This window comes from Strongylocentrotus purpuratus, unplaced genomic scaffold, assembly GCF_000002235.5.
Source record: "Strongylocentrotus purpuratus isolate Spur 01 unplaced genomic scaffold, Spur_5.0 spur5_scaffold_8, whole genome shotgun sequence".
Classification (NCBI taxonomy): Eukaryota; Metazoa; Echinodermata; class Echinoidea; order Camarodonta; family Strongylocentrotidae; genus Strongylocentrotus; species Strongylocentrotus purpuratus.
The window spans coordinates 2,049,532-2,077,479 of NW_022145614.1; the positions used below are offsets into that span (position 1 = coordinate 2,049,532).

At 35.9% G+C, this 27,948-nt stretch overlaps 4 protein-coding genes across 4 annotated transcripts; 2 read left to right on the plus strand and 2 right to left on the minus strand.

Moving 5' to 3' along the window:
• Window positions 1–1,519: 1,519 nt before the first annotated feature.
• On the minus strand, window positions 1,520–10,091 carry LOC589395 (MTOR-associated protein MEAK7). Its single transcript, XM_011669958.2, has 7 exons — window positions 9,872–10,091; window positions 8,863–8,995; window positions 8,273–8,394; window positions 7,411–7,759; window positions 6,512–6,630; window positions 5,495–5,677; window positions 1,520–4,615 (listed from the first exon to the last, which is right to left on the minus strand). The coding sequence occupies exons 1-7, from the start codon at window positions 10,037–10,039 to the stop codon at window positions 4,442–4,444; spliced, it is 1,248 nt and encodes a 415-aa protein (XP_011668260.1). The 5' UTR covers window positions 10,040–10,091; the 3' UTR covers window positions 1,520–4,441.
• A 1,392-nt stretch (window positions 10,092–11,483) lies between these two features.
• On the plus strand, window positions 11,484–17,039 carry LOC589369 (acyl-coenzyme A thioesterase 8). The gene is made up of 6 exons (XM_789011.4): window positions 11,484–11,758; window positions 12,362–12,504; window positions 13,260–13,485; window positions 14,026–14,204; window positions 14,675–14,866; window positions 16,050–17,039. Exons 1-6 carry the CDS (start codon window positions 11,538–11,540, stop codon window positions 16,145–16,147), a joined length of 1,059 nt encoding a protein of 352 aa, XP_794104.2. The 5' UTR covers window positions 11,484–11,537; the 3' UTR covers window positions 16,148–17,039.
• Window positions 17,040–19,926: 2,887 nt separating this feature from the next.
• On the minus strand, window positions 19,927–23,173 carry LOC105440155 (scavenger receptor cysteine-rich type 1 protein M130-like). The gene is made up of 3 exons (XM_030975553.1): window positions 22,672–23,173; window positions 21,245–21,398; window positions 19,927–20,261 (listed from the first exon to the last, which is right to left on the minus strand). Exons 1-3 carry the CDS (start codon window positions 22,840–22,842, stop codon window positions 19,927–19,929), a joined length of 660 nt encoding a protein of 219 aa, XP_030831413.1. The 5' UTR covers window positions 22,843–23,173.
• A 1,116-nt stretch (window positions 23,174–24,289) lies between these two features.
• LOC105440147 (fat storage-inducing transmembrane protein 2) lies at window positions 24,290–25,570 on the plus strand. The gene is given in 2 exon segments (XM_011669960.2): window positions 24,290–25,066; window positions 25,068–25,570. Coding segments are annotated over 2 exon segments (879 nt in total). The 5' UTR covers window positions 24,290–24,325; the 3' UTR covers window positions 25,206–25,570.
• Window positions 25,571–27,948: the final 2,378 nt, after the last annotated feature.

Genomic DNA, 27,948 nt, shown 5'->3' on the forward strand with positions numbered 1-27,948 from the left:
TCGACTGAATTCCATATGGCAGGTGCATCTTAGCGCATCATTATTGCTTCTCTATTCTTGAATGCTTCAGTGATCATCAAGTTTTTCAATGCATGCATGCCTGAGCAAGGGAAAATTGCGTAATTTAGTTACGAAGGGGCTTTCAATCTGATGGAAGCCATTTCAAATACCTGTCTAATAAGTGAAAGTGACCTTCAGATGCAACACAGTTAACTAGCCTTTTGAACTGAGTCAAATCTAATATTATGTCATTGCCTATAGGTTAGTAAGTTCTTGATATAACTTTGATTAGTTTTTAAGTAGTCTTGGGCCAACCTGCATGTTGAGGCGACTGAATTTATTGTCTATTCATGAGCATGTACGTAAACATGAACATTTATGAAATGAATGATTAGATAATGTCTTAAAAATAATGTAGATTGTTTCCTCAAAATGTTTTCTTAAACATGAATTGGTTACGACTGTGAAACTATGATAATCTACATAGTTGATGCTTTTCTTAGGTTGGGTTGTGGACTTGAACAATTGATTACTTGAATTTTAAATAATGGCATTAAATAGAAGATTAATTCAAAAATACCATGTCTAGAAATATGTACAACTGTGTAGCATGAGCCATGGAAGTCACATGTGGTCTTTGATAGTGGTCAGAAGTTAACTGTGATCTTTGATTATGATAATTGAAATCTTTAAAGAAATCTTCCTTTCTCTTTCAGCAAATGTCTTCTTTCTCTGTCACCACTTTTTGTTGAATGATTGCATTAATTGCAAAATGGCATGTACAGCAACGGAGTAATGAATTACTTGTTTTGAACAAAGAAAGTGTACCAGATTATCCGCACTGTATTATACAAATATCTGCAACTCAAAGGTTCTATGCACTTAGGTGAAGTTTAAGCATTTAAATTACATTCTGTGATGTTTCATTCATTATCGAAAGTAGTTATTCTATATTTCCAGAGGTAGCTACAATGATTTACTATAAAAGTGGATTGAAAGACTATTACACTTTAATACTAATGTCACACTGATATTGTATTTCTTTTTAATACTTTTCAGTTATATCTGGATAAATGGAGGGTGCATCAAACTATCATGGGCACATAAATAATACCGTAGTCACTATCCGGTATACTTTGGAAATGTGCTTAAATATGTGTTCAGGTTGTATTTCCAGGTTCCTGTGAGTTTGTTCACAATGTTAATGGTTTTAATTGGAAGGCTTCAGCACATAGGTGGGTTTCATCACTTTCTTGGCCACTTTGACAATTTTTAAGGAGTGAAAGAATGATCTATAAGCTCTCGTCTTCAAAAATGTATCAGAATAAATAAAACACAGCATTCCTGCAGGCTTTGCAAACCATTGTAGCTACCTTTGTTTAAACAGGATTATGTACATTATATGCCCACCGTATTTAGACAATTTGGAAAAGGATTGTAAAGCGAGTATTGCACTACATGTATTTGTTTTATCAAATTGAGTGTGTATTGCATGATTTGATGTTTTTCAATCGACTGCTGGACAGGCAGATAGTCTCTGTAAGGTTTGAATGTGCTCATGTAGATGTACATAAATACATCTTATTTTGTTTTGTGATGCATTGTATTTATATAATCTTTCCATAATGATATACATGTGGAGTGTGTTAGCTCTAAAACAAGATGGAAGTCCTTTTTAACTGTAATGTGGGATAAAAATGAAGGCCACTTTTCCCAGAGTTTATGATTTATCTTGAATGCAATGAACATGAAAATTAAAGGCACTTTAGTCTGTTTGTACAAAGTAAATATAGATCTTTGATTTTATTTGCAAGACCAATGGTAATGATACATTCCAACATCAAAAAATTGTATATAAACACATGTACATGTTAAACACTTATAAAGCTATCCAGCATACTAAACAAATACTAAAGCAGAATTAACTTTTATTTGATAAAGTTTGAGTTGTACTGTTACAAAAGGCTATATTGTAAACCATTGATTGCAAAACATTTTTTTATTATGTGTTATTCCATACATCTTATGTTAGATAGTCTTGATCTATTTCTACAATTCGTTACCATCTTTCCAAATGAGTAGATAATAAGAGGTGTCGTGGTCTAGTGGAAACATCAACCTACTGTTCATCATGAGGTTTGTGGTTCGAGACCCACCGCAGCACTAATGTCCTTTGGCACGACATTAATCTACATTTGCCACTCTAAACCCAGGTGTTAAATGGGTACCCTGTAGGATGCAAACGTTTATGTGGTTGAATTGGCACGTGTGCCCTTGTAAACTGGCACCTGGCTGGAAATTGTGCTTTATAATGTGTGGATTGACATTAGAAACCAATTACAGGGGTTATAATAATCACCATGTAAAGCAATTCAAAACATATCAAATAAGCGCCATGCAAATTTGACTATATTTTAAAAGTCGTAACAAAATAAGTTGATTAAATATACTTTAAATGTTACAATATGTAATCTCAAGAATAAAATATATATAATATATATACATGTAATATGATTTAATGGACTTGTAACTACTACCTTGCATCTGGAAAGAATTGCAATATATTTGATGGAACTATGAGGTAGATTCATCCCTTCAAATATATTATATTTTATGTTACATACTGGTGTTTCTATTTCATATTTAAACATATCCAAAGTCTAAACATAACATTGGTGCTTTTTAAAATGACAAAGCTTACTTTCTTGTAATGTTCAGGGCTGAGCAAAAGCTTATCATACTAGTAAAGCATTTTGAAGAACATAGAAATTTGGCATTATTCTGCTACTGCAGTTCTTGTTGTATTCTTATAGAACAGTAAATTGCATGAAATTACTTACAACTCATTTTACCTTCTATTGCACATGGCATATAATATAATTTAGTTTGTTGGATCCATTTCATTTGGGTGATTTCAAGGGGCTCACTTTAGATTCAAAGATAGTGGATAAGATGATATTATTCTGAATATTTCTTGTACGATGAGCCCTGCTACATTCAAATAGATTGATTCCAGTTTATTATGAGCTGCTTAACTAATCTATTATTCTTTTTATTTTTGATTATCATTATTGTGTATGGCCATGTTTGTTTAAAGAACTGTACTTATTCATTGAAAATGTTCCTGTAAATATCAGTATTTAAGTTCAAATTCAATACAGACATTTCATCTATTGCCATAATAAATATTTGAATGTTCTATGACATCGCAGATGTACTTTGTGACTTTCATAACGAAACAAGTGTGAAGTGATGCATGTAAAAGGCCCATAGCTGACATGATTCTGGAGAACAAGTAATCATCAATTTTGATATTTTCATCATCAAATTTGGCAAAAAAAACACATTAACATTAAGAATGAGGAAAGATCATCTTCACATAAGACAAGCAGAGCCTCCTGTTCACATTAATGTGGCTTGAAACATAAAATATATATGATAATCACTGAAACAATAACATGTAATCATGAACACATCAAATGACAATAGGTAAATACAGATTATTTCAAAATTTATGACACCCAAAATCCCATGAAATCCCACCACCTAAAGTACAATGTAATTCATACCGTAGTAATGTAATTGAATAATAATAAACAAGTAGTCATAAAAAAGTGAACACGTCATTCAGTAAGCTTAAATAGATACATTGTTTGAAAGCAATATATCTTGGGATTAAAGAAAAAAAGTATGACAAAAAGAAGAAGACAAACATGTTGGTTGAGTAAATTCAAGAAGGGAAACCAGGGGAATGTAGAGAGAAAGACATAATTGGAAGAGAGAGAAAGAGAGAGAGAGAGAGAGAGAACGTGCATACATGATCAAACACATATTAACCAAATTTCAGTAATCACAAATGGCAAGGATTAGATGTGTGAGAAACTGAGAATGCCTCTCTCGGACCATTTGTATCGTGCTGTAATATAGAAAGAGACATGATTTGATGACAATCTATTTTAATTTAATTCAACATTATCAATGTTTTCTTTTCTGCTTATCAGAAAAATCTGTCAACCACCTTGAGATTTATATGAATTTTTTGTACTGTATTGTTTCTGCTTTTGTTTTGCCACTGCTAAAGTTGACAAGAAGAAATCTATGAAAGATAGATTTTAAGAAAGTGGAAGTAATTGATTCAAACTTGCACACCTGTATAGTACTTTAATTATAATTTTTCATGCACCTGCAATCTCATGATTATAAGTCCAGATTTTCTCATAATTACAAAAATGTAAATAAATCCCCTAGTAACAATATTAAACTCATTGAGACTTAAATAGCAGAAGGATTGGACCAATTAGCAATGGGCAAGTTGATTTTATAGTTGAGACCAAGCCATGACCTCATTGTTTCGTGTCTATATGATCCGACCTCTTGACAGTACTCTTTCTTCAGCCTGAGTTGATATGATCCAGTGGTACCCGTAGACCAGCGTCATCATTCAGGATACTGGGTGTGGTACATGTAGTTCATGAACCTCAGGTATGTCTGCCATTGCATCTTCATCAATCTCCCTCAATCCTTCGCTCTTTCTTGCCTTTCCTATGAGCTCCAGGAGGGCAGTGGCCGCTGCGTCCTTGTCTAGGATACTCTTGTGACCTCCCTCTTCATCATCCTACAATCAAAACACACAGCAACGGTCAGGGGTGGCGATTTCTTTTCACGATCGGGGGGGGGGGGGGGGGGAAGACGAAATGCAAGGGAATATCTGTATTTCGTTGGTATGGGGATGGGCTAAAGTATTTACGATCAGGTAGTGCATAGCGTAAATTGAAAGGGGTCAAGGGCGGAGCCCCTGGAAGGTCAGGGGTTTTAGGCATTCAATTACGGTCAGATGAGCATCCAGGGGGGTTTTGGGCATTCAATTACGATCAGATGAGTATATTTTGATACCTCATTTGTGACACTGGCAGGTCACTATTCTTTCTTTTTTTCCTTTTATTTCACTTAAACATACTTTTTGAAAAAAAGTAGGGCCCCTGCCCCCCCCTTCCCGAGCCCCACCGACATTTAAATCTACTTAAGAGTATATACATTAAAACCCTTCTAGCTGTCAGCAGATAAATGTATATCAGAATCATAATGTTCTACGGCCTTGCTTCTAGCTTTGCACAAGGTGGTGGATGTTAGGAAGATAAATATTGAGAATTGCTCAATGTCAATTTGGATAAAATATAACTATTATACAAAAACTGCTTGCATTTAATTTACCGGTACTTCAATTATAGCTTGCCATATCTGCCTAACAGTAGACTCATGTAGCTGAAAATGCCCTGTTGCATTACCGTCATGACCCAGACTCAGAGTGATCATATGAAAAGTATTCTTTTAGATGAAGAAGCTCTCTTCCTTCAACATGATACAACATCACCCCTATCAAAGCACTTATAGTCTAAATACCAAATACACATGTATACAACTGCTTACACTAATACAAGCTCCTTGACCTAACTTATTAAAGATTCCGCACAATCAAAATCAAAATCGGTCTTACCTCAGTATCTTTCTTTGGTAGTGGCCCAACTGCCCAGACTTCTACGCAGTCGATAACAAAGTTCTCAGACCCAGACAGCTGGGGACTGTCGTAGGTAGTACACTTAGGCTTGGCCCTGCTATGGCCTTTACCATAGTCCTGGTCTAACCATAGTCCAAAGTAATCAAACTGTCCTCCCATACCCTGTGTTGGAGTAAAAAAACAAAAAAATGTTTCTCGTGTGATAGAAATTCCATATAGAAACCATTAACATTTCACTTGAGCAAATAATCAAAATACAAGTTACAAATGAATAGTCTTTCTTACGACTGATTTAATTATTGATTGAGAGACTTTATTCACTAGTTCCTGTATTACCAATTCTAGCTTGTCATTTGCAAAATCGTAATATAGTAATGTGTGCATCGTTTAGTAAAGATAAGGGGGTAAAATACATACTTTGTAGAAACTAACCTGTATCATAAACGCAACTACATGTACATTACAGGCAACAACTGCTCTTTGTTTATCAAGAAAAGACTGCTATAACATGTAGTATTCAGATTGACTGCATAATCTTAACATGAATTAAAAATGCAAATTTTACATTTGATTAGTAATAGTAGAATCATTTCTCCTAAGTTTCAGTTTCAGTTTTATTTTTTATTTCCAACAGAACAGTAATTTTTACAAGTAATCAGATATACAGTTCAACATTAAATAATATAATACATTTTACATGGTTTAAAGTTGTGAAATAGATAGTAGGCCTATACATAATTATCCAGTATAATGGTTTTTTTTAAAAGTTTTTGTTAAGATAAACCTGTGGAAATGGAGGGATCCACTGAAAAGCAGAGCTTGTAAAATGTGGATCCCTCAAAATAATGGAAACAAAATTTTTTGTAACATGTAAATATATTGACTTGAAAAGAAAAAAATATATATACATAGATTACCAAAAAGTGGCAGAATAATTATATGATTATAAATCCGTAATTTGGAAAATTTTTACGATAAAGTAAATGGACTACTCACCAGACCATTTGGCATTGTTTGCTGATCAATGTTGAGATACATGTAATGATCATTGTGGGCTGTCGTCTCGTATACACCAAGGTCAGAGGTCAAACTGAACAGGAAACAGTGAGTATTTCCTAGGTTCACAAGAAACATGGGAGGAGATTATGATTGAAAATTAGAGAAGTGATATTGGAAATGGCAAGCTAATGAATGGGTGTCATTTATTTTGACCCATTCCCTACTGGAACCGAGTGTTCCTTTTGGGAATAAGAGAATTCAGTGGTCAACAGGTTAAAGTAGAAAGATGCATCTACCAAAGTGATGATAGAAAACCTTCACACAGGATCTGATGAAATGCATCTGGTCAATTCATATGGATACCTGCCTGGGAGAAAAGTCTAAGAAATCATATACAGTTGTGTAGATTAAAAACTTCACAGAAATTCAGGCTAAAGAATAACTGAAAATTAATTATAATAATAATAATAATAATATTGAATTTTTATATAGCGCACATATCGTCCTTGCAAGGTCCTCAAGGCGCTCCAACATTACCCGGCTATGCTAGGCTGCCGATTTTGACGCTCACATCATTTAAGGAATTCCTTCCTACCGTATACAATCTCATGGAACTGGAGATATATATATATATTTCCTGCAAAAAAAATGGAGCTGAATCATCACCAAACTGTGCCTGCGGAGTGATCCAAACTATGGATCATATCATCGATGACTGTCTTATCTAAAAATCCCCTCAAGGTGCTTCTGGACTTCGAGAGCTTGATGATGAGACATTCAGTTGGTTAAATAAGGATCTTTCTATCTAGATGATGTACTCCCTGATATTCTTTGTACGAACGAACGAATGAACGAACGATGGAAGTTAAATATAAGAGAAAGGGAGGTAGGCCTACCTATGAAATTTGGTCCTAGATGCCAGCTCTCTGACCCAAATCCCCCAAAGACCTTTCCATCGGTATCTCGAACCACTAAAACTGTAGGTCCTTTGTTCTGAATGTGAGCTAGGAATGTAGAGAAGCTTGATCCATGGATGGACGATGAATAGAGGAATCTCCATTCACGTCTCAGCTCATGGGGGAGGTGATAGTTGATGGTCAGCAGGCTTGGGAGGTCAAGTAAGGTCGTGAACTTTGACCATGGTGCATCCTTACAGAGAGGCAGCGTAGGTACATGGTGTATGATGTCATCGGTGATGGTGTCGGCCTCATCCACATATGCCGCTGCAGAAGCGGCACCGTCATCCTACAAAAAAAATTGATTCATATAAATATGTAAAATAAAACAAAATTGTGTTGACTCTAAACTGTGAGAAAACGGATTGAACAAAAGAATAATTTCTAAAAATATTTTACTTACATTTTAATATCAAAGGGAATTAAAAAATGTTCTTTCTAAAACAATTGTTTGAAGACATGATTTGTAGTTTATCGGGAGAGTTTCTTACATTATTGCTTTATCTCATTTACCAATTACATTTTTACTCTTATTTCAGAATATTCAATAGCTAAAATTATTAAATATATTAATATTGCTGCTAAGAATATTCTTTAATCAGTTGATCATATTATGAAATACATTTTCAGATAAATAAAATGCAGGGGAGGGAAAGAGGGGGGGGGGGGGGGGTGGAGAGAGGGTGAGGGAGGGGAGGTATATGTAGGGAGAGACAGAGAGAGAGGTAAAGCAGGGAGGGAAGAAGGGATGGTTTGGGCAGTAGAGATAGAACAAACTAAAAGAAAGATGATACAATAATACCTTTAGCATTGTGTTTCCTGGATGAAAGCAGACTTGAAAGACATCCGTGAAGAGAGAATAAAAGACTCTTGTCTTCTCTAACCAAGACTGCACCTGATCTACACTCAAGTACTCTCCTTCGGCTGTAGGATTACAAGCAAAATAGGTGTAGATTTGACAAAGTGAAAAGGGACATCTTCAATTTTATGGCAATTTTGCTATATATCACCAAAGATAATGAACAGGTCAATATCACAATTCAGTAGTATCAAAATCAGGCACAGCTTTCCAAATAAGAGAAGAATAAACATGCTGTAATATTAACTACTGGTGCAACAAGTGTGTTTATGCATTTTAGCACTGTATAAAGCAATAATTTCTGATGTAAGTGCTATTCATAATATACAAATTTTGACTGCTCAGGAGGATGATGGTGGGAATTATCACTCCTAAGGTGGTGTTCATACCGGCCCTTCTATCACCCCCGAGGCGAAGCTACTGTTTTATTATTATTATCAGTACGGTAATTCTATACAAATTGTATTCAACTTTCCAGCAGTTGGCCACATTTTGGTTCTATGTGATATATTTCTCTTTGCTGATCCCCTCACCTTCATCCATGCCCTGTAAAGTGAATTGTACAAATCTATGTTTGGAGTCAGCATCAGCCCCAATCTTCCAGCCACCCATCTTATCTGCAGCCTTCAAAGCTTTCTCATACGAGGACAGGATATCTGCGATGAACTGAAATTCAAAAGAAGAGTGAAAATCAATAAAAATGATTTATCAGAATACCTCTGATTACACAGATTTAAAATGCTAAATCAATCAAACATGGTATCTTCTAATTTGTATTTTTTTTGTAAAAGAATAAACTTTTGCAAATCAAACTTGTACGATGAAAACTTTAAAACATTTTCATAAAACATGATTGAAGATAGTGAAATCATAAATTTTGAGAAGAAAAAACACATGTATAGGAGCTATATAGAGCGGGATCAGATCCAAACTTAATGAAGATAATAAAAGATGGGAGTTGTTGCTACCTTGTTTGGCGTTCAACAATAAGGGATAGAGCAACGTCGATCTGGCGCTGCTCAGTGCAGGGGTGATAGTGAGCACTAAAAAAAAATAGGTTTTTTGTTTTCCCCTCAACCACGCCCCCCTTGAGTAAAACAAAAAAAAGAGGATTCGCGGGGGGAAAATGGCATCTAACAACATTCCCCCCTTTCGAGTACGAAAATTAGGACAAAGTTAGGGAAAAAATAGGGAAAAATAGGGAAGAATAGAGAAAATAAGAGAGAAATAGAGAAAATAAGAGGGAAATCGGCAAAATCAGGACAAAATAGGGAAGAAGAAACCGGATTTTTTTTTTTTTTTTTTTTTTTTTTTTTTTTTAAATCAGGAAGAAAAAAAAATCGGAAAAAATCGGGAAACCGATTTAAATCGGGTTTTTATCAGGCCTGTCAGTGGCTGCCGGGCTCACGATCTATTGGGCAAAAAGAATTTATGTTTCGGTTTAATAAAATTGGAGTGGACTATTAGGCTATCATTATTATCATCATTATTATGATACTACCGGAAAAGGATAGTTTAAGCACTTAATGATCTGCTAATTACCTGAGAGAGTTCCTCTTTGGTTAACCTTTCAGCCATATTTGCTGCCAGTCCACAGACCATTAGACTAGTTTCTTCCATGGTTCCCTTAAGTAGCTTGGCTAGAGTGATGATAAAAGCTTCCTGAGAGATGGAGGTTATCGAAGAGATAACCCCCTGGACTTGACGCATCTCAGAGTAAAGACGTTCAGCCGTTGTCTCTGACAGTATCTCACATAAACAGCCCTGATCAAGAAAATACAAGCACATCGGTATCAAAATTGTTCAGCAAACTTCATGTACATAGTGTATTGGTTTATAAAAAGTGATTATTTCCTCGAAATATAAATCAAAGTACATAGAATAGTGTTATTAAATCAACAGGTGACCTAACTACCTGTAACTGTCTGATTATCTTATCATCATAGGGCGATCACATTATCTATTATCTTATTCATAAAACCTTACTTAGCTAGTTGCCAACTCATTACATAGGCTATAGTACATAGTTAGTTGACAACTCGGCATAGTAAGGTTTTATGAATATGGGCCCTGATTTGTAAATAAAATGATAGATTATTATGTGTAAGCTTTACAGAATGGGAATGAATGTCATGCTTTATTCTTATATCTTTCCTGTCATTGCCTGATCTTATTCCCTTTTATCATCATTATTATTCTTCATAATCCTTATTGTTCTTCACAGGCCTACTCTTCAAAGACAGATTCAGAGCTATAATTTGTTTTTAACCAAAGTTATTTTCAAATTGTAGTTCTGTATCCAATTATACAGTACCATGAACTGCTCCTTTGTGAATGTTGCTGAACTCTGTCCATCAGCTTGGCGTTGGTTGCTCTGACATATCCTCTCAAAAACATTCTGGAGTTCTTCTTGCTCATCCGATGAGAAGAGAGAATGATAAGTTTGGTATTCCGCCCTCATTCCTGTATCCTGTGTACTCCTGGATTTATCTGTACTCTCTGACTGTCCCATCTTAGAATCTGTGCTTTCGGCCCTGGGGAAAGTAGAAATAGAATAGCAACAATCTCAGCGTGGTTCATCATTATACATGAAGCCTATACCTCTAGCTGTCACATTCCAAAACCCTCTCTTTTTGTTGTTGTTGAAGCGCTATGTCTTTTCGTGGGAAAATAACGATCGTAACTGGTCGAATCGACTTTAGTGATTGCAATCATTTTAGTAATGGTCGTACATTTTGTGCTGCGCAATTAAAGATTCAATCAGTTTAATGGCCATTACAAGAAGTGGGTTATTGATGTAGACAAATGCTCATGTACCCTTTACAGCTCATTTTTATGTATGTTATTTATACCAAAGAAGAGATATAGAATCATATGATCAGATAATTGTAATTGATTCGTTCATTTATAAATATTATAATTTTAAGCAGCCATATGGTTCTACCTTGAACTCAGCTCGAAGTCACAACAATCCTGATATACATGTACAAGTCGCAGAATAAGGGATGCTGGCACAAATGAATGAGTGATTTATGAACCTAGCGTACAAAGCAGTAGACTCTTTGCTTGCGCTTGCCTCTAGCTCTAGCTTCTCCGAGTACGAGATGATCCCAGTGAATGAACTCTGCAGCGAGCTAGCTGCGTAGCATACACATCAACGATACGGATCCTATTAATTATTGTTGTTCCGGGATATTGCATAATCAAAATGTTGAGAAGTAACGGTAGACGGTTATTGTCTAATTTACAAAGCTTGGTAAGCCGCAGAGATAAGCTTGTAAACCATCGAAAGTTGCTGTCGATCACTAGTTCCAGTAGAATGGCTACTCCATCGACGACAGATGATAAGGAGCAATCTGAGACTGATTTGCGGAGCGTTCTTGTCAGCACTGTCCTCGACTTGGAAACATTGGACCCGTATCTGTTCAGGTGAGTGTTGGCCCATTCGTTGTGATTGGTGTGGCCTCTCTGTGCAGCATGCAGCTAGCTAGGCGCTAACTCCAGGGAGATCCGACGCCGACGCCTTCGGCGTCAGAGCTCCCTGGAGTTAGCTACGCGCAAGCGCCGCTATTAGCTGCATGCAAGAGCTGAGATCACGCATTAGCTGGAGTGAACTGATGTGTCTTTGCATTTGGTCCAATGAATAGAACAAATAGGTCAAAATATATTTTTTCAATATTGCCAACTGACAACGTCAGTAAGAATTTCTAAGATAGAATGAATTCTGTGACATTTTGTCGTTGTTGTCATGTTTTATAAAGGAAATAAAATGTATTAAAAATTCTTGACAATTCTCATGTTTAAATATTTTTATCTAATTTTTATCCTATGCAATTTGAGGTCAAAATCAATTGTTACTAGTCTAATTTGTTTTGTTGTTTGATAACCTATGAGTGTGACTATGAGTATGAAGACACGATTTGTTGTGTTTAAATTTCTTCTATATTTTGTGATGACTCTAACTCATATTATTTGGCCAGGATGTATTTTGGCCTTGAATCGATCTTCTGTTCTCTGTTTCTTAACCCTAAGGGCAAAGAATATGTGGCATGCATATGGACCAGGAAAGAGATTGTTTGGAGGGCAGATCATCGGTCAAGCAATGGTAGCTGCTGGAAGGACGGTCAATCCTGAACTTTCCATTCACTCGCTCCACTCATACTTTGTAAAAGCAGGTAATTTTGACCAATAAGCAATAATATACAAGCATTATGTATCTGCAAAGAGTTTAGATGATTTAATCCAGTATCATATATGTAAGCCATCACTGATATATGTGCAGAGTTGTATCATTTTTGAAAAGCAAAACAATTATTTAACACATTGTTTTGAGATAGATTCGTAATATAATTTTGATTTATTTTAAATTCAGTAATTCCTGAGATGTTAACTTCAAGTGTTTCTCATGTATATCATATAGCAGATGGTACATGTTTAAGTGAGTTATCTGGTCTAACAAAATGTATGTAAACTAACCCCAAAAAGTAATTTGTGCTATGCTTCTGGGTCGAGCTTGACATCATCATATCTTTGTTTACTAATCCAATAAATCAGCCTTCGTATAGCTTGTATCAAAAACCAGGGAGGCGTTTCACAAAACTTGTCATCAGTGACAAATGACAGTTTTTGTTATAAGCTACGTCTGAAATGCTTGCTTCTGATTGGTTATCGACAGATTTGTCACTGATTTTTGTAATTTGTCATTGAAAAAATGCTTTGTGAAACGGGCCCCTGAGCTATCATGTATTGAACATTCAGTATCAGTTCGGTTCATAAGAATTTGTTTACCATCAACTCAGGATGAGCTTTATATAATGGTACAATGTGGTGATAATCATCTCCTAAGCCCATGTAATTTTGTTAATGTTGATTAACACTGCCTATGGGTCATGTCGTTTTTGTTCTTCTTGTACTTTATTTCCTTTTTTAGGAGATTCTACCTTACCTGTTCTCTATCGGGTAGAGAACCAGCGTGATGGAAACAGCTTCTGCACGCGCTCAGTGGAAGCCATTCAGAACGGTCGTATCATCCTCACCATGATGGCTTCTTATCATAGATTTGAGGAATCTCCGTACAATCATCAATACACCATGCCGGATGTACCTGATCCTGATACCATGACGACTGATATGGAGGAACTCAAACAGTTTGTACAGTAAGTCTATTCCTATGTCTTGAGATCCTTTCATTTCAATCATATATTAGCATCTGTTGAGAGCCAGGAGTGGATCTGAAAATTATTTTATCTGTATTTTAGTGCAATGATTTTAATTGTCATAACCAATCTAAACTTACGGCATGCCATTGGTTCATGACTGCTTTTGGGTGGCTGAGAAAGCAGATGACATCTGTGCAAACACAAATGCAATTTGGATATGTAATGACAATTGAAGTCCTTTTACAAATATCAAAATAAAGGTTGTTATCTTGTATACTTTAATGTAGAGTAACACCCTTCAAGCTCTTAGCAGATGATACTTGGTCTTTGGAGGCTCTAAAGTTAGGTCACTCTTTCCATAAAATTCTAAGTACTTTTGTTTGCATGCCTGTAAACAAAGAGAGAATTATACTCTATTGACAGAAAACAATAACCAGCTTGCTTAAGATATTCCACGATCATTTGTACATGTATAGATTTAATAATAATTACCTGTTTCTACTTGAAAATTTTAAATAGTATATTTATTTCTTACAGGAACCCAGATATTCCAGAGAAGCTCCGTAAATGGGCTCAGAAACAGCTTGCACAAGAAATCACTTTTGAAACTAAGCGAGTAGACAGAGCAGATTTTTTCAGCAAGGGTTTTGATCAGCCTACTGAACCTAAACTCATGATTTGGGTCAAGGTCAAAGGAGACATAGGAGAAAATACAGGTACATCTAGAATAATAAATGCTCAATTATCAAATAATTACCTTTTCATTGAACAGAATAGAACTTGCAGAATTCATACACACAGTGGTAAAGTGAAGAAGCTTATGAAGTAAATAGAACAAGATGGATTAGATTATACTAAAGGCATTGTACCTCTTGTTAGCATTATATTTGATGTTCCTTATGCACATTTCTCCTTTTCATGTAATGTTTGTGTTGTGGCAGGTATGAGAAGCACGAGAAGCAAGATGTTTATTTATATTTTCCTTTTCATTATTGTTTTCATATAATTTTGATCTGTATTCTTTGGGAGTAGACTGAATATATTCAGAGCTAGTTGTGTTTCTCTCTGGAAAAAAAAAAGTATTTTGATCCAGAAAAATCTCTGCTTTCTGTGCCATTATCGATTCTTTCTCTTTCTTCCTCAATTTCTCATAGTCAGCATTCTCACTTTCCCTCTCTCAATACAGGTGAAGATGGCATGGACCTGCAGCATTGCTGCCTAGCCTACATCTCTGACCTCTTTCTTGCTGGTTTGACCTATCTTCCTAACCGAGATAAACCTCTTGGAATGATGTGCTCATTGGATCATTCTATCTGGTTTCATACACCTTGTCGCATTGACGAGTGGATGCTCTACGAGTGTGAAAGCCCACAATCGAGTAAGTGAACAGGGACTTGATCCTGCAACCTCTGCACCCCTGGGGGTGTTTCACAAAGATCCTAAGTTGAACTTATCTCTAAGTTGGACTTAATAATTATGGAAAGCCATTACCATCCTTGAAAATATTTTGTCAAAGTTATTTTAAAAGGCATAAAATGTTGATTCAAATCATTCATATTTTCTATTATCGTGGAAGATTTCATGTTCTTGATGTGGAATTTATGAAAAGTCTAAAATACTTGAATGTTTTCTTTTGAATATATTTCATTTTAAGGCTACAAATGGCTCTCCATAATATTTAAGTCCAACTTAGAGTAAAGTTCGACTTAGAATCTTTGAGAAACATCCCCCAGGTCAGGCAAACACACCATGCAACCTTGACACCTCTATACTGGGGCATCTGAACAGAGTTAAGGGTCATTATATACAAGTAGTGTGAAGCAATACAATTTCATGATAAGGTGTAGTGTCGAGTCATGGATTGAAATGAAATAAAGATATAGCATGCAGTAGGCCTCATAATAGCAGAAAGATGGTGCATATCAAAATACTCAAATTTGTCAATGAGAGATTTGTTTTTGTATGAAAATGATTTAGAAAGAAGAATTTAAAGAATTCTTTTGGATGCAGTGGTGATATTAAAAGCAAAGGTAATGCTAGTACATTGTAGGCTTTATTTAAATTTAAAATTCATATATCATTCTTTTTTTCTGGGGGGGGGGGGGTGCCACACCAATCATCAGTGTGCCATGTTTGGAGCAGCACAAACTACTAACCTTATCATGAATGCAATTGAATAATAGTCTACAGGCATTATTTGAATGTACAAGTATACATAGTCAGAGAAGGGTTGTACTATTAGTTCTTAAAGGGATCCGGTAACTTTGTCTCAGATTCTGAAACAAAATCCTGGATTTAGCTCGTGCTGCAATGATAATTATAAACCTTTAGGTCAGTCAGAAACCCCCTGACTTTTAAAAGCCGATCGCCTGTCTGATTATCAAGATTTATTTATGATTTTGAGGCACTTCTTGATCATTTTGAAGCGCATTTTTTTTAGGGCTTCATTATTACACCATATCACAGACACCAATAATATGTAGGGCCGTGCATCTTAGATTTATCATTGTTAAACGATCCCTTTAACAGTAAGAGGACCTGTTTTTTATCGTCTTGTACAGGTCATGGGCGTGGTATGACCTTAGGCCGATTCTGGAGGCGTGATGGTGTCCTTGCAGTGACTGTGGCCCAAGAAGCTCTCCTCAGACCCAAGCTATGATGACTGTGGATTTCATCATGTTTCTTGCCTTGTAACACCTACCGTAACTCAAACAGAAATCCCACTCGAGCATAAATCTGACGGATGTGAACTGCAAATTCCATCATAGCCAATTTGCATACACCAAAGTATTTAGTATATTTGCTATGTCCTATTTAGACAATTTCAAGGTGAGTACACAATTGTATGTAATATGATAGTAATGACAGCTGTTTTATACATTATTGCTTTTGCCAGGTAGAGTATATTCCTAATTTTGGGTCATTATGGTGAAAGTCGGTCAAAAGCCTTTTGTTAAAAAATGAGGGGGGGGGGAACAAAGCAAAAAATAAATAAATTGATAAGGGCATTGATAGACATATCTGATCCCCTTGCTTACAGGTATATCAATAAATGTTCATATTGCTTGCTTTATTATTGAATTGGATATTTCTCTTCGACTCCTGAGAGTAACACCATGAAGCAGCATCACAACTTTAATTCAAAATGTATACATTGTTACCCTTGCCTTCTCAGGAATTATCCACATTTACATGGATCCAAAACCATTTGGTTAAAAAAAAGTAGGGCTATATTTCAAACATTTATTTGTGTTAATGATTATTAACTCTCAATAAAATCTCTCATATTGTATTCATATATCTAGCAAGCTTATACCATTCATCCAGGGCATTATCAATTATATTAGAGGATTATTGCACTGATATAGTACATGTTTAATTGTGAGAAATTTCAAAACTCATTACCGGTATGTAAATCTGTATGTTCTGTTTTATGTGTACATGTACTTTTTGTTTGAGATTATTACATTGAGATTTATATTGAACTGAAATAGTATCATGCTTTAACTCGTATTATGTATTCTAAAAGTTGATTTGAATGTGTAAAAAAATATGTTTGATTACAATCTCTTTTCTGAAATCATCTAGAGTCTGAGGTCATATGATTCTAAAAAGATTTGCCTGTAATAAAGTGCAATGACAATGTTTCTATTTAAGTTACCAATAACTCAGTACAAGCTATTAAATTAGAAGGAGAAAAAAAATGTGTGAATTGTTATGCTGTTATAGATTCCAATTGTTGCAGATACCATATATGCATCAAATCTTTTTGTTCGATATCATGTTTTATATTTTTCAAAGAATTATGAATGTACTTGTCTTTAGAACATTCTATATTAAACAAACATAAGAAGTGTTAGCTTGAAGTAATCTTTCAAATGAACTTAATGATAATAATAATGAAGATGAAGAGGGATGTTCATCAAAAATATGAGATGTGTCAAAAAGGCAGAGTGCTAAACAGACAACTTGTTATTGGACTTCTACTCCATAATGGCAGATGCCTGTGCATTGTTTGGATTATACTAATAATTAACATTACTTCCAAATCAATACTATCATATTTCATGAATGTGTGCACTGCTGCAACACAAAATATTCAACACGAATGTATAATATGTAACTTTTGGTAAATTATTTCCCCTTTTGTCTCTTCATTATTTTGTACATGAATATTATAATGGTGTATAATGATCCATAATATATGATCATGTAAGTAGTTATTAGGTGGATAAAACCAACACAGTGGCATTCTCTTTATAGATGGGAATAAAGTTGACAACGTGTAGTCACCTTGCAATCTTAATGCCACAAATGAAAAGGATTATGTTCAAAATGAAATTGTGAAATTAATCGCTATCATACTGACAAAAACAGCGTAGTTTGTAAGATGTAAAGGAATCTACCTGAAAGAAAGGGTTTCAAAAGTTCAACAAAAGTTCAACAAGTTTTGTCTATTAAAAGTTATTTGTTGAGAATTATTTGATACAGAATGAAATATGGATCATGCCAAAGAATTGTAGCAGCTTATTTATAGTCAATATTTCCAATATTCATGGCAGCTATGTAGACTTGATAGCAGTATAAAACTCTTCTCTTTAGGCAAAATCAATCCTATTGTAAACTTCATTTCAGTATCTTTTGATATAAAGAAACAAACCAAAAACAAAGAGAAAAACAATATTTTGCTGCATTTGTCACTAGCCTTATCAAGCGAAATGAGTTTTTCGAATTCTCAAAATGATGAAATCAAACTCTAGACAGGTGCGTTGTTTGAATTCATGAACTCATTTCAATGGAAAAGAAGAAGGGCCCTTATTTGGCCTGGAAAGCTAGCTGTACTGGGGTGTGTTTCACAAAGATCCTAAGTCGAACTTAACTATAAGTTGGACTTAAAAATTATGGAGAGCCATTTGTAGTCTTAAAATTAAGTATATTCAAAAGCGAAAATTCAAGTATTTTATACTTTTTTAAAATTCCACATCAAGAACATGACATCTCCTTGATAATAGAAAACATGAAGGATTTAGATGCCTTTATATTTTCATAGGTGCTAACAGCTTTCCATAATTGTTAAGTCCAACTTAGAGATAATTTCAACTTGGAATCTTTGTGAAACACCCCCCTGGTAAATCTTATGCTTCATTAATTGCTTGGAAGTGAAAACCTAGGCCCCGTCTTACAAAGAGTTACGATCGATCCAAATCAATTGTAAGCCCTCCAATCAATCGCAAGTTTGCAGTCTCCTATCTCTTATGTACATAGTTACGATTGATATCAATCGCAATTAAGTTACGATTGATATCAACTCTTTGTAAGACAGGGCCCAGGTGTCTGAATGCTGTTTATGTTTTAGCGATTTATGTGATAATTTTATCTTGTGAGTTTCAATTTTGATAACGGGTGTAATTGTTACAATAGAAATTATATTTAATAAATGCAGATTGTTATATGATATGATTTTATGTGTACTGGCTCTTGGTTTAATTTAGAAGATAAAAGGATCATTTCTCTAGGCTTCATTTGCATCCTACAGCAAAAGAAAAAGAGACATCACGGGAAACGGTGCCAGAGAACCAGAGAGGAGGAGGAGGGGGAGGTGGAAGGGAGAGAGAGAGAGAGAGAGAGAGAGAGAGAGAGAGAGAGAGAAAGAGAAGATATATAGAATAGAGACAGATACATAATGGTACTGGTAGTTCAAAAGGCAGGGAGAGATAAAGAGAGGAAACACAATACAGAAAGTGCATTTTCACCATTTGTTATTCTTCAAATCAATAAGCCCCTGTATTCGATCTTAGATATAACTAATTTACTCTTAGGCTATACTTAAAGTACTGGATTTGAACCTCTACTTGATACACATACATGTATGTTCGCTTTGGATAACTTTTTTTCTTCATTTTTTCATTACTATTCTTTATATAAGACCAGTACTTATTTCATATTTGTTGTCAAGTAAACAACAATCTTACAGACTAAGGTATGGCAAAATACACAGTTGCACACTTTAGGAATCAAGATCATAATAATTTCAGTTAACTTTCTTGAAAACAACTGGTAAACAGGGAAACATTGTCTGTTATTTTAACAACAAAAAGTGCTTATAAGATTTCTTGATTTGCAGTGTTTAAATTCCTTATCTCAAATACATACAACTTGAAATAATTGAAATTGCTCATCTCAGTTCCCCGTTGATCTAAAAACAAATATGCCCTCATCGGTTTGATCGTGTTGCTTCCTCATAGGAGGGAGGAGGAGGGGGAGGAGGTATGTCATGAGATTGTGAGTCTTCTGAGGGGTAAGGCGGCAATCCTTGTTGGGGTGATGAATCTATCATCTGGTAGGCGTGGGAGGATGCAAAGCCCTCTGGTTGAGGGGCTGATGGAGGGGCGGATACAACCCATTCTTGATTTCTTGGAAGGTCCCCGTGTAATCCAGTCAAGTTAGAAGATTCCCCTTGCACATCGGCCATGGATAGGTGCCCTTGTAGGTCCTGGATAGCGGTCGTGTTGTGTAGGTGGTCTTCAAGTTCCCGCCATTGAATGCAGCGTTATGATGATGGATCACCGAGTCGGGGTAGACTTGGTTTCCCGTTTCAGGAGGATTCTCATCATCAGATTCTTCAAGGCTTAAGGTATGTTGATGTAGAGTTGTTGTCTGCATATTATGTTGCTCACGTGCTTTTTTGTAACAAACGAAGATCGTGAAACCACCGAACATCACCATAGCAAGCGGCCATAGATAATTCGATTCGAATATACTGCTTTCTGAAACTGAAAAATGTTAAAGAAATTATAGTAAATATTGAGAGGATATGGAAATGAATTTTTTAGTTGATTAAAGATTCAACTCTGTTGTTGCTGAAAGATTACGTGCAATGATTGGCTCAAACAAGAATTATTCTTTAATTTTCAGAACCGTAGGCTAACTGAATTACTTAACTATGGATAAAAGTAATGCTTATATTTTGTAGATAAAATTATAAAAGAACAATAGCGTCATACTCGCGAGAGTGGAATTGCGTTTGTGCATGTGCCCTATGAAAACTTAAAACAAATATGGGCCAAGGCCGACAAAGGCGTACGCCCTCAGAAGTTTGAAAATGTCAAATATTTATTTTAGGTAGAATACTTCTACCTGACACTTCATATATTTGGGTGCCTGTATATCTATTTCTAGCTTCTATATTCTATTTTTGTATACTTATTTTCTCTTCACTGAAATGTCAACAATTTTTTGCTTACTCCGGCCTGCACTGAATATTTGGACATGCAACGTCAGCCCCCCGTCAAATATGAGGCGATTGTTACCCGAAGGTTAAAGAGTCCTAGGACCCCCCCCCCCCCCCCCCCGCCGGGGGGGGGGGCGTTGATGGTAATCGCCTTATACGGGATATAGGGATGTGCCGCTCTAATGAGCTGCTTGTTCTGCAAAAAAATCCCTACAATATGCCGGTATGATTTTGTACTGCTAAATTCCTAAAAGTGCCCCCACTTTTCAGATATTGGCCTTAAACATGGGTTACTATATTTTATTTAGGATAATATCTCACCCATAATCTCGCTAAAGTGAAAATTCCAGATGCAATGCCGGGGTGTTTGAAAGTGTAAATCATTAATGTAAATAGAATACGGCAAAACCTTAAACATGTGTTGCGTTTTGAATGGAAGTTCCTAATTACGGGTATTTTATGCCAAAAGGACCCTTAAAAGTGGGTATGGGTTTAGACGCTTCAGCTGCACAGCATGATCATTACCTGTAGGCCTATGACACGTCACACCTGCAGCTAACCTGCTGGTACAGTAACCCCATCCTGCATACCTGCACCATTTTAACTGAGACTCATGGCCACCGCATTGGAATCCATCCAACCAATTCATCCCTCGACTTACATTCATGTCAATATAAGCCTGGGATATATATCGAGAAGAAGAAAGAAGAAGATGCGTGGATGGAAATGAAAAGGAAAAAAAGGAACACGCAACGAAGACAAAATTAATATATGAACTCTATATTCTGCTACTGCATGGAATCACTACTGTTCTTCCAATCCAATCCGAAAGATATTTGATATAGCGCCTTTTCCTTGCAGTTACAAAGCGATGCACACACGCTCCACAATGTTTGGGGCTTTGGGCCTCATAAAAACAAAAGTTAGACACTTCTCAGAGATCAGTAAATTATTATGTTTGATCATACATAATGAGACTGAAAGGGAATAGGAAGGGGAGAGGGGAGGGGTGTAGTCTAATCTCCAGTATCTTGCCGCAGAATGACAGGCTAGGCACCTGTGGGATTTACTTACTCAAATTGATGTAAAGGAGAGAGATAGAGAGGGAGGAAGGGAGGGAGGGAGGGAGGGAGAGAGAGAGAGAGAGAGGAGAGAGAGAGAGAGAGAGAGAGAGAGAGAGAGAGAAGGGCAGCGATGATAAACTTTCATATGTTTCTTCCTTTTGTATATTTTTAATGAAAGAATTGAATAAAATGAACTTCAACTTTCTACAATTGTTTTATTTTGTACCTAACTTAATTACTACGATGAAGGGTTTGTGCGGGGGTGGGGGGGGGGGGGGGGGGGGGGGGGGGGGGTATAGTCATTTATGGCAATACATGTATATGCTGAAATACTAATGGGAAAGGGAATAGGGAATGGAAACTGATCAAAAAATATTGGCCCTTTGTGGTATTTTTTTCCATTATCAGTCTATATTTTTGTTGGTCTTGTTTTGTTTTGATATGTATTGTAGTATTTTATCACTCATTCATTTTATTAGTCCTTCATTTTTGTTTTACATTGTATTTTGATTGTATTGTATTGTATTGTATTGTATTGTATTGTATTGTATTGCCTACTTGTAAGTTTTGATTATAATTATATGTAAGTATTTCTATATATGTCTTTATTTCTATTGTCTTCTACATTTGTAAAGCGCATTGGTATTACCTCCGGTAATTAAATGCGCTATATAAGAGCTAACTATTATTATTATTATTATTATTGTGTAATACATGGCTCTCTTGCCATGTAATGTTTATACCCTTTCTAAAGACCACAGAAGAAGAAAAAACTTGAGAATGTAGGCCTACATTGAATACATATCATTGCCGGCAGTATGACTGGTATTTTCTTCAATTTTATACAGTAAAGTATTTTATAAAGTTATTATTAAAACAAAAACTTACTGGAAGAGAATGTGATTCGGCATAGGGATAGGGGAAGCCTAATTGTTTACAAACAATCTTAGCTTCCGTGTGTGTCCACGATTCGCCACAGATCGGCCACCAGCGATTGTCCTTGTACATAACAACAGCTCCTTCAGCTGAATTCATGCCATACATCAGACGAATCTCCATATCTAGAAAATAAAACGGATTATTTTTGACAAAGTAATATATTATATGCTGGGTGGCTGGGTGTCCGGACACTTAACAAACTTAAAGCCTTTTCTTTTGCTTTCGGATTTAACGAAAATTATTCATCAAACAAAATTGCTGTTTTAAATCAATTATCCGGATACACAACCTGTCTGGACACACAAAGTCTTTTTGTAACGATAATGGAACATTACGTTCGTTGCCACCCAGGCCCCTCCCCGATCTGTCTGTCTGCTTCTATGTGCCTCCTCTTACTTTATCATTTTACCATAGACCCTGGGCATTCATTTCTTGACCAGTTGACCGGAAAAGTGTCAAATGCGATCCCTTTGATATGGGCTTCGCTCTGAAATGAATCATTCAGACAACAACAAAATGGAAATAAAATATGAACAGCCAAACCTTTACATTCGGTTACCCGATAATACTCACATGTTTTGTGACTGCACTCTCGGTACAGATGTGACTGTTAGAATAAGTGACAAAATAAAGATATCCAATTTGAAGTGTGATCCCATTGCTGCTTGAATTCTTTTATCTACAGTTCAATTTAAATTCCTTCACATCTGGTGTTTCCGCGACCGGATTCAAACAACGCCTAATTGTAACACCATCATCTCCTTTTAGTAAATGTAGCTTAATTGCTAGCACACAGATCTTAGACTATTATCAAATGTGGTTCTTATACCGGTCTTTTATTTAACTTTTGTTTATTAACTACACGCTAACCTGTGTTTTTGTCGCGGTTTTTATTGCCAATGCAGTGCTCTTCTATACTGTGAGTCAACCGAGATTTTTCCCCTTATTTTTACAAGCGCGTCATTTGTAGACGCATGTACAAAAGCGCAGTTGCCCAGGCTAAGCGCATTTTCCTTGGCATAAATGATGACGTAAGCATGAATCGCATCAGGGAAACCCCCTAGGCCTACATTTGTGAATAAAATAACTTCTGCCAGCGGCATCCGAGGCGGGTGAGGACACTGAGAATTTAAAAATTGCCAATATTTCGGCAACCATATATCCTCATATTCGTATATTCGGGATTTGAAGTCTTGTCTTGTAATGTTTTTATATATCTTATCAATATACTGGTGCCTATTCTGCAACCATGCATGCATCCACCCAGTCCTGCATCCACCTCACCTAGTCTTCTGAGAATTACCCTTACTTGTAGAGATAATCCCGATGGCAGCTATCATACAGTTAAACTAAACTTTCAAACAGGTTCAAGGTAGAAAAATACTTTTGACTATACGGGGAACGAACTTTTGCCAATATTGTTAATGATTTCGTCACTAATTGTATCGTTCGGCATTTAATGGCTGCGTCATTTTGAGTCTTGCATCACTAGGGAACAAACAACACGTCAGTTTTTTGTATGTCGCCATCTCGTGACTTTAACTCGTTGCAAAGCGAACGTGTATAGATCGGATCGGTTATCATTTCTTCATTCATTTGCAACATGGCTTCACATGAAATGAATTCCACTGGTTCTAGCAACGTAAGCAGACGAAAATTAGTCGCCAAATCAAACGATAATTGTCACAAAGAGACTGACAAATTGGAGGAAAAGGACGGAAGCGTGAAAAGCTACATGGATGCTCAAACAGCAGCTTTCGCACTGTCACTAATCATAATTGTGGGTTCTATCTTTCGAGAAAATGAATTGGTTCCCGAATCATTCTTCGCGGACAAGCACAATCCTTTAAATCAAAAGTTTGTGAAGTGGTCTTGGGGATGGACACTTTGTTTTATGACACCATTCATGTTGTTGTTATCTTGGGCAAGACATCCAGGACAATTTCTTCCAGCTTTCCGAGCCATTCTCCGTCTTGTGGTGCTCACTGGAGCCTGGTATTTCTGGGTAGAAATCGTGATGGATACGGTGCATGAACACACTGGGAAATGCAGCATCGAGGCGCATTCCAGCGGAGGCTCCCGAGCTTGTCGGCGGGGCGGTGGGCGGTGGGACGGCTATGACATCTCTGGTCACGCGTTCCTGTTAGTGCTCATCATCCTCACAACTCTGGAAGAACTTGCGCCATTTTGGCAGCTTTATGAATCATCCGGAGTGAACATTTCCTTTCAAAGCAGTGCCAGTGGACAAGGGAAGAAGAAAATTCCTGTATTCAGCTTCCTGCTAGAAATTCTTCTTTATGTTCTTGTAATAATAATTTCTCTGATGCAATCATTGAGTGTTTTTAATGGTTATAGCGACCAGTTTGTATTTTCATACAATAAGTCATAAAATTCTTGGAACAGCCTTAGCTATCATTACTTGGTATAGCACATATAGATTGTGGTTTAAATCAAATAGATCTTTTAGTTTACCACTGTTCTAGACAATATTGTTTGACCATAAAAAAGTATGCAGAGTTCGAGGTGAGGTGTAACGAGTGACAAAGAAATGACTTTTAAAATAAAGCAATCTTTTAACCAAGGTGATGAATATCTCTTTTCTTATGGAAAATTCAATTTCGTTTTTGATTTCTTGAGCACCTGTTAATGTTTCTTTTTTTAAATGTCAAGACTCGAGTTGAATGTGGGGCATCATGCTTGAAGATATGCCAGAAAAACATCAGCTTCATAGATACGAAGTAACCCTTTTTTTGGTCAGAAAATTGCCATCTTGGAAAATTGCGGGTCCTTGTTCTACTTGTGTACTGAAGGACCAAGAAGATGGATCTATAGACCCTAGTCAATTATAGAAAAAAAAATGCTGACTTTTGTTGAAGTTAATGTTGCAGTCTTGCACTAGTTGCAGATGAGTTTTTTTTAAGTTTTTGAATTTTTGATATAATTTTGAAAGTATAAGTCCTTAGTCAATGAAACTTGGACTATAGGGTTATCAAGTATCCCCAATCATGTGAGTTTCAGGTCACTAAGTTAAGGTCAAAGGTCATTTTAGGTCAATAAACTTAGACTTTTTTGTGGCATCAACATCAAGATTTTGAATTTTTAGCATATTTTCAAAAGTGTTTTCAAATTCCATGAAACTTGTACCCAAGGGTTATCAAGTATCACAAGTCATATGACTCAAATTCCAGGTCACAAGGTCAAAGGTCATTTTAGGTTAGTAGACTTAGATTATGTTTTCACAACTTAATATGAGAATAAATGAATCAATTTTTGTTATTTGTTCATGATTCTTAATCATATTCACTTCAAAATGCTGATAATATTCAGAGGATTTCATTTTTCGGGGCCTGCTTATGGGCCTCCCTGCCCATAAATAATGTTCCAACCTCAATTTTTCATCATATCGAATTACGTAATGCAGGCGAGACCACCGAGAGCGTTTCCCTTGTTTGCAATTTTATTTACACAACCAAAAATCTGACTTTTTATAGAAATGTCATTTTTGGAAGAATTTTTTTTAATATGGCATGGCTTACAATACAAAAGACAAAAGTTTCTTTTGAATTTCAAATAATCATGCATAGGGTTTCCTTGGCTTTCAAGCCGTAGTTACGAGTTATTACTCATAAGATTCACCCCCCTCCTTTGTCCACCACATCAGTTGTAACATCTGTTAGAGGGAATTAAATGCTTCTACAAAAATCTGAATTTCCTTTCCTCCCTTAAGAGCCCAATCGTTTGTAATATTTGTAAAAAACTTTGTACTACCAGAGTTTAGAACAAACGATTGTATTCAAATATTGTTAGAATAGCCTTTTAAAAGAAGTAAAGGTCTCAGTTATATGTATCTCTCATCTCAGGTTTAGTGTTGTTTTAGATGGAATTGATCAGTTCCAAGATGAAGATAATTGTTAATGTTCTAGTAATGTAGAAGATATGTACATTTGATTTGTCGTTATCAACACGTGATGAGGTGTAGGAAAGGCTCAGTTGTCACAACTATATTTTATCAATGAGTATTCAATTTTTCTTGATCATTGAATCAAAATGTGAATGCAAGATTAAAAAGAGGGGGTTGTAGTGCATGGTGTGAATTTTTTTTAAATAAATATGAAATGCATGTACCTATAATGTACTTTGTCATATTCTCATGGTTCCTATCAGGATGGTGTGTATGGTCAATAGTAATATTTTTGTTAGTGGAAAATAGTACATGTTCTCCCAAATTTTCAGAAAAATTGTAAAGCCTTTTCCAGTGTTTAAATGTAACCATAAGCAATGAATTTTACTGCCATTTGTAAAAGAACATCAATGGAGTAGTGTTAAAGACTCCATTTGAAGTTCGAATATCTGGGTTTACATGTAGATTTATGCAAGTGTAGCAGATGAAGATTATAATTCAGTGTGTGACAACATTCTGTCAAACTGGCCTTCCAATGTAAAAGGGAAAGACTAGCATTGTAATGTATGAAAAACATTGATACCTCTGTGGTACATGCAGCTACGACTCCTTTCTGATTTGTTTCTTTGATCTCAATTAAAGATTGAATTGTTACAATGAAACTATTATTCTTTTTCTGAATCAGTCAGTTTATAATTGTTCCTGTGTTTTTAGATTAAATATATAAGAACAAAATCAGGGGAAATAGATTTGTTCTGTGCGAGCGTTTGATAATGTTGAAGTAAACTGTATTGTGCGACAGTGTGAGTTGATGAATAAAACAACATAAATCTATACATGTAATAGATCTTCCAAGTGGTTAGTTAAACTAAAAAAATTACAGCAGAATTGACCAAGAAATGTAGGTACATACTACATTCAGTTTAATAGTACACACTACACATACAAATAGTTGTCAACATCTTGAACCTTGACGAATATTTTTCAGATTACTTCTCAACCCCTTCTCTTTCCAACTTTGCTCACCATCTCATCTTTTCTTATTTTCTGTTCTCTTGGCAACATGATCCCATTGATCTGTCCACCATCATCTCATTTGTTGCTCATGATCTCTCTAGTCCGAAATGTTGCTCATTATGATCCCCCCTCTCTTTCTTTACTCCGTCCACTGCTCTCTTCTTGCAGATGAAGTTTTGATTCCGTCTCTTTCCCTTACACACCTCTTCCCTCAGAATTGTTATACCTCTTTTCTTCTGTCATCCATTCCTGTTCTATTTGACCACCCCTCCCCCCCCCCCCCCCCCCGCCTCTCTCTCTCTCTCTCT

What these genes read in the sequence shown, in the direction of transcription:
- LOC589395 (XM_011669958.2), bottom strand. Translation starts at nt 10,039, where the DNA reads ATGCGTCAAGTCCAGGGGGTTATCTCTTCGATAACCTCCATCTCTCAG. An exon ending in CAGGAAACACAATGCTAAAG is followed by an intron (nt 7,760 to 8,272) that starts GTATTATTGTAT and finishes TTTTTTTTGTAG; the next exon opens with GATGACGGTGCCGCTTCTGC. An exon ending in AAACAATGCCAAATGGTCTG is followed by an intron (nt 5,678 to 6,511) that starts GTGAGTAGTCCA and finishes ACTCCAACACAG; the next exon opens with GGTATGGGAGGACAGTTTGA.
- LOC589369 (XM_789011.4), top strand. Translation starts at nt 11,538, where the DNA reads ATGTTGAGAAGTAACGGTAGACGGTTATTGTCTAATTTACAAAGCTTG. An exon ending in TTGGACCCGTATCTGTTCAG is followed by an intron (nt 11,759 to 12,361) that starts GTGAGTGTTGGC and finishes CTTAACCCTAAG; the next exon opens with GGCAAAGAATATGTGGCATG. An exon ending in AGACATAGGAGAAAATACAG is followed by an intron (nt 14,205 to 14,674) that starts GTACATCTAGAA and finishes CTCTCAATACAG; the next exon opens with GTGAAGATGGCATGGACCTG.
- LOC105440155 (XM_030975553.1), bottom strand. Translation starts at nt 22,842, where the DNA reads ATGGAGATTCGTCTGATGTATGGCATGAATTCAGCTGAAGGAGCTGTT. An exon ending in CCGAATCACATTCTCTTCCA is followed by an intron (nt 21,399 to 22,671) that starts GTAAGTTTTTGT and finishes TATATATCCCAG; the next exon opens with GCTTATATTGACATGAATGT. An exon ending in GACGTGTCATAGGCCTACAG is followed by an intron (nt 20,262 to 21,244) that starts GTAATGATCATG and finishes AACATTTTTCAG; the next exon opens with TTTCAGAAAGCAGTATATTC.